The following is a 6,000-nucleotide window of genomic DNA, read 5'->3' on the forward strand; positions in this document are numbered from 1 at the left end:
TTATTAATTTTACCACATATTTTTTTTATGTAGTTGTGTTGGATTACCCAAATGCAAATTTTAATTAGATGTATTAAAAAAAATTCAACTCAAACCAATATCCAATCCAACCAGCAAAAATGTAATTAAGTTGGATGGATTCACGGGTTGAACACCAGCTTACCCAAAAGTATATATGACTTCACATTACAAATATTACTATGCAATATATATATATATATATATATATATATATATATATATATATATATATATATATATATATATATATATAATAACTTTTACACATGAACATAAATTAAATATATTATTAATTAAAATATTTAATCTTAATTATTATTCAAATATTTTAAATAAAAATATTTGAACTATAATTATAATTTTAAAGAACTTATATAATTAGATTAAAATTTTAAGAAAAGTAATTGTAAAAATAAAATATAATTTTGTATAATTTAGTAAAAAAATTATACGTACATGTAGCACAAAATTAACTGTAAATCAAAATAATTGAGCCAAGCACTTTACTATTGTTGGAATGCATTTTTGTTGCCTAAAACGTGATTTTTGTGTCAACCAAATAGGATTTGCTTGATGATTCCCTAGTAAAAATAGCTGGAGTCTAAATTTAAAACTTTTTTTATATACAAGAATTCTTTTGAATTTTTTTCTGTTTTTTAATTTTATCTTCATAATATGAGGGTGAGAAGTGGACAAAGGTAGTGTCAGAAATTAAAGTTTGATCTTTCTTAAGAGAAAGAAAAGGTTAAAAAGGGTAAACTGGTAGGGGCATTTGGGTCAATTCAAAAGGAACTGTCATTCAAGGCTACAGGGTCAAGAAACAGAATCATGTTATTCCCTCATTTTTACCCCTTCAAACTTTTTCCTGTCTCCATCGAAACCTACTGTCCAACCTTTCTTTCCTATTTCCTCCAAAGCCCTAGTCCCCTCCTCCTTCCTCTCTCTCTCTCTCTCTCTCCTACCTAACATACAGCACTGCACAAACACAAGGAAGAATATTAATACGACCATTAACAAGCGACGATGAAAATTTGAGCTTGCTCCACCCTTTTAAGGAAAAAACCCAATCCCTTATCAATCTCAGAAATCAAAGCTACTATATAAAATATAAAATAAAAAAACACCAACGCTGCCACACACAGCTACCCTGGCTTGTGAGCTTTATAGTATTGCTCAACAAATACTTACAACTTTGCTGAATAGAGCAAACCACGAAGGGGCCACTCACTCTCCCATCAATCTCATCACATTCTCAACATCAATAAATCTTCTTTTGCTTCACCATTTACAGGTACATGTGTGTGTTACAATATTTCTCTCTCCCATAACATAAAATAAAATAAAATAAAAAACCATCAAGTCTGTGAGACCAATCAACAATTAATCAGACTTTGTTTCCTTCCCTTCTTCTTTCTTATTTTTAATTTGTTTTCATTTACAGTAACTTCTAAAAGGAAAAAACATTAAAAAAGAAATTATTCAAACAAAAGGACATTTGCTGAACTGTTATCCAAACTATAAGTATAGTAATTCTTTATCTCAATTAACCTTCATCTCTCTCACACACTCCTCTCACTAGCTCTGGTCACTGTCTTAGGAACCCTAGAACAGCAACCCAGATAAACTATTCCAAGACACACACCACAGAAAGAGAGAATCAAAACAATTAAGCCTTGGATCTGCATAGCAAAGGCAAGCACAAGGGTCATGGATTCAAATATTCAAGACTTTATAGACACATGTAACTCTGACAACACCTGCAATCTCATCACCAATAGCACCACCACCAACTTAACCGCAGCTAGTGCTGCCTCTTCCTCTCCTGCTTCCACCTCCATCACCAGCAGCAGCCGCTACGAGAACCAGAAGCGCCGTGACTGGAACACCTTCGGTCAATACCTCAAGAACCACCGTCCCCCTCTCTCCCTCTCCAGGTGCAGCGGTGCACACGTCCTTGAATTTCTAAGGTACACACCCTCTGAATTAGTCTTGCACATCATGCACCTCTTCTCTCTCTCTTTCTTATGTTTTTGGTAAAAGACACATGTATCTTCTACGAGAGTCAATCCTGCTTGAACCAGTTATAAGATATAGTATCTGTGGACGACAAAGTTTTCTTTTTGATACTTAGAAGGAGAGTTTTGTTATCTGTGTCTGTCTGACTCGAGCAAGATTGTTTTCTTTTCAACATACATACATGCGTTCTTTGTTATGTAGGTATGAATTTTTTTGGTTATGTGTGAGTAGGTACCTGGATCAATTTGGGAAGACCAAAGTGCACACACCGATCTGCCCCTTTTACGGGCACCCGAACCCTCCGGCGCCATGTCCATGTCCTCTTAGGCAAGCTTGGGGGAGCCTTGACGCACTCATAGGGCGTTTGCGTGCAGCTTTTGAGGAGAATGGAGGGAAGCCTGAGGCAAACCCTTTTGGAGCACGAGCTGTGAGACTCTACCTTCGTGAGGTTCGTGATCTGCAGTCCAAAGCCAGAGGAATTAGCTATGAGAAGAAGAAAAGGAAGCGTCCACCACCTCAGCAACAACCCATGCCAATACCCCATCACCCTCTTCCTCCTCCAGGTGCAAGTGCAACTCATTAGAGGAATTAATTCTCACACTCCATGCCAATTTCTACCCCCCCTCTCTCTCAATCTATCTTTTCCCGTCAAAACTCGAAAAACCTTCGTCTCCAAGTGGGATCTCTTCTTTTAATCCCAATATGCTTTTAGAGTTATGATCTAATTTAGTATCATAATATTTAGGGTTTTTTTCTTTGTTAATTTTTTCCTTTTGTTGGTGAAAGCTGCTATATCTCTGGTCCATATAGACTGTTTGTCTTTGGATCCTGTTTGGTCAGGGAGAAGCAAAAGTTTAAAATTAAATTCTGGGATATCATGCAATATCTCTGCTTTAAAAGCAGACAGTGCGGTACTGGTAGTAGACTGATAGTGCGTGGGAAGTACTGAAAAGTGGAAGTGAGACTGTGAGAGAGTGAATGGATATACATGGAAGTCATGATCCTTGTGATGAGGAAACCTAAAGTATGGTATTATCATTCATAGTGTTCTATATATATGTACTTTTCCTTTTCGTTATGTCAAGCTTAGACTTGTTGCGGTTTAATTATGTGCCTTACCTTAATTTTATCGTACTGGCTTTTGGGATATATATATATATATATATATATATATATATATATATATATATATATATATATATATATATATATAATTTTAATTTTCTGTTTTTGAAGGATGTTAAATTTTACCATAATTAATACCAAATTCATTCCTAAATAAAAGATTGTTTTTGAACTAAGAAACTACAGGTAACAAGTCACTTCCATACACGGTGATGTTAGATAACAACTTCGGATATTGATTATCATCATTATTTTCTCATCTAGAAATGAGTAGTACTCTTTCTCAGTTTCCTTTTTTTCCTCACAGTTGTCACTTATGTGCTTTACTGTCTGCCCCAAATGTATTTTGTGTGAAAAACAATGATAGTGCCTCTAAAGCTTAATCATAACAACTTGTGTATATATGTTTCAAACTGACAAGTTTTATTCTCTCTGATCAATTTCGACTAACGGCTGACTGTTAAGTAGATCATTTTGATTGATGATATTTATTCATATTATCTGGTTGTATTGCTGTCATTCAAATGAAGTGAAATTATATAAGCCAAGGAAAATTAATGACCAAACCTTTATTATTAATTAGCTTATTATATTGTTTATGGTCCTAATTAACTAAGATCTTATATATGCTTTTGATCTCGTGTACTACCTTATATATAAAATATAGATGCAGACTAATAATTAACCAAAATCTCCTCGTAGATCATGATGCATGTTATTAATTCACATGTTTTCATTTGAATTAGGTTATGTCTGCCAAATGGTTGGCGCCGATGAAAAAAAAAATGCCTGCCAAATGTCAAAATGAGAGCTAGGCTCTTTAATCTGCACTTGCTTGAAAAGAAGAACTTCAAAAATAAATTAAAAATCTTGAATGATAATACATGATATGGTGGCAATTAAGTATTTTTTCTCCGTAGTAGGATGTAGCACAGAAAGCCAAATTATGCAAACTTGTCTTAATAAGAGTGAAGAGACTACAAATAGGTCAGCAAAAAAGAAAAGCCAAAAGTTACTTTGGTAATTTATATATTTTAAAAGGAATAATTATTTTGTTGACGAGAAAATATTTTTTATGTACAAAAATGAAAAAAAAGCAAATAGATGAGGAGAATAATTGAGAGAAATGCATAATGAGTCTATAAACTAGTTTATTTTATATTTAATATTTAATAGTAAATCATTTTTAAATATTTATCAAAAAAAATTCTACAACTTATTCAAAACCAAACGCTCATCAGTAAAAAAAATTCATAATCAATTTGGCCGACAAATCTGCCTGTAAAATTTGGGGTCATCCATTCCCTTTGTATTATGTTATTATTGTGGCTCAAAAGGAAGGAATTTCCCAATCCCTCTGATCATGAAGAGGCGCCTATTGTATCTCCATTTGCCAAAGTGAAACCCAATAAGAAGACATTGGATATATGCTGGAAAGATAAGCTAAGCTTCTTATTTTCCCTTTTGAAGTGATTCTAGTGGGGCATATGAGACTACCACTTCAAGACATAGAGGATCTATTCTTTTCTCTAATGATTTAGGTATAAAATTCATAAGTACTTTAGAATGTATATGAGGGCCATACGATTAAAGCATTATATAGCTTTATGATGGCATTTTTTTTAAAAATAATCAGTGCTTAATGCAGTTAACATCGTACTAACTTAAGTAGACATTTGATATTTTATTATTACTTTTTGTAGTGTAAAGGATTTTGAATGTTAAAATATTTTCATGATACAATACTAAAGTATAAAGAAGAATACAATTTGAGTATTTACCAATTGGTAAATCATTAACTACATCGTATTATTCTATTCTTTAAGAATAAAAAAAGGGAGAAGATTTGAGTTTGGAACGGAAGAGATTTAAAACGCAGTAATATTAGTAGCTCTGGAATATCGGGATTGAAAAATAAATTAAATTTTCTTCTTTTGTTGGCATAAAAGAAAAATATTTTTTGTAATAAAGAAAAGGGGAGACAAAGGTCATCTAGCAACAAGTTCAATTTTCCGGCGGTTAGAGTATGTTGGGAAGAAAAGATGAAAATAATAATGGAGAAAAATTTTATACTTTTTAGTGAAATTTATATTTTTTATATTTTACTTTAATTAAAAAAAATCTTATATTTTTATCCTCTAAATCAAACACGCCATTAATTTTCAACTTCAATTCCTTTTGTTCTTAATTAATTGTCTATTTTTTTATAATTATTATGCTATAAGTATAAAGTATAACTTATATAATTAACACAGTAATATAATATTTCATTAAGTTAACATATAGGAGAATAATCTTTATTTGGTGAGAGAATCATCTCTGTAAAAAAAAAATTAGATCACGACAATCATATTCTACAAACATAATTAATTAATCTCTAGTTCAATAGATTGGAAAATATTCAAGTATTTATTGATTTTATCAATAATTAATATTTGTAAAAAAAATATAACAAAAATCCTTTAGAAAAATATTTTCTTTAATTATTTTTTTTTCATTCACAACAGTTTTAATATGAAACCGTATTTATAAATTGTCTATTTAAGATCGATAGTAAGGATTACACAAATAACTAAAACAGATGGGGAAATGCTTTTTAAGGAATTAAAATTGAGAAAATAATTTTTGGACAAACATTTAACAATTTAATATTCCAATAATAAAAAATATAAATATTATTAGATTACATTTTTTAAGGTATTAGTAAATTACATTATTACTCCATTTATATTAAAAATAATTTTTAAATAAGAATATGAAACTTCATTAACTGATTTCAAATAATAATATTTTTTTATTTTTATATTTTTTTGTCGTGCCAATGAATATTCTAAAAGT

General features: G+C 31.0%; 1 protein-coding gene across 1 annotated transcript; it reads left to right on the forward strand.

Moving 5' to 3' along the window:
- Positions 1 to 1,098: 1,098 nt before the first annotated feature.
- LOC114399301 (protein LIGHT-DEPENDENT SHORT HYPOCOTYLS 4-like) lies at positions 1,099 to 3,166 on the forward strand. Its single transcript, XM_028361468.1, has 3 exons — positions 1,099 to 1,312; positions 1,619 to 1,988; positions 2,269 to 3,166. Exons 2-3 carry the CDS (start codon positions 1,729 to 1,731, stop codon positions 2,618 to 2,620), a joined length of 612 nt encoding a protein of 203 aa, XP_028217269.1. The 5' UTR covers positions 1,099 to 1,312; positions 1,619 to 1,728; the 3' UTR covers positions 2,621 to 3,166.
- Positions 3,167 to 6,000: the final 2,834 nt, after the last annotated feature.

This window comes from Glycine soja, chromosome 19, assembly GCF_004193775.1.
Source record: "Glycine soja cultivar W05 chromosome 19, ASM419377v2, whole genome shotgun sequence".
Taxonomy (NCBI): Eukaryota; Viridiplantae; Streptophyta; class Magnoliopsida; order Fabales; family Fabaceae; genus Glycine; species Glycine soja.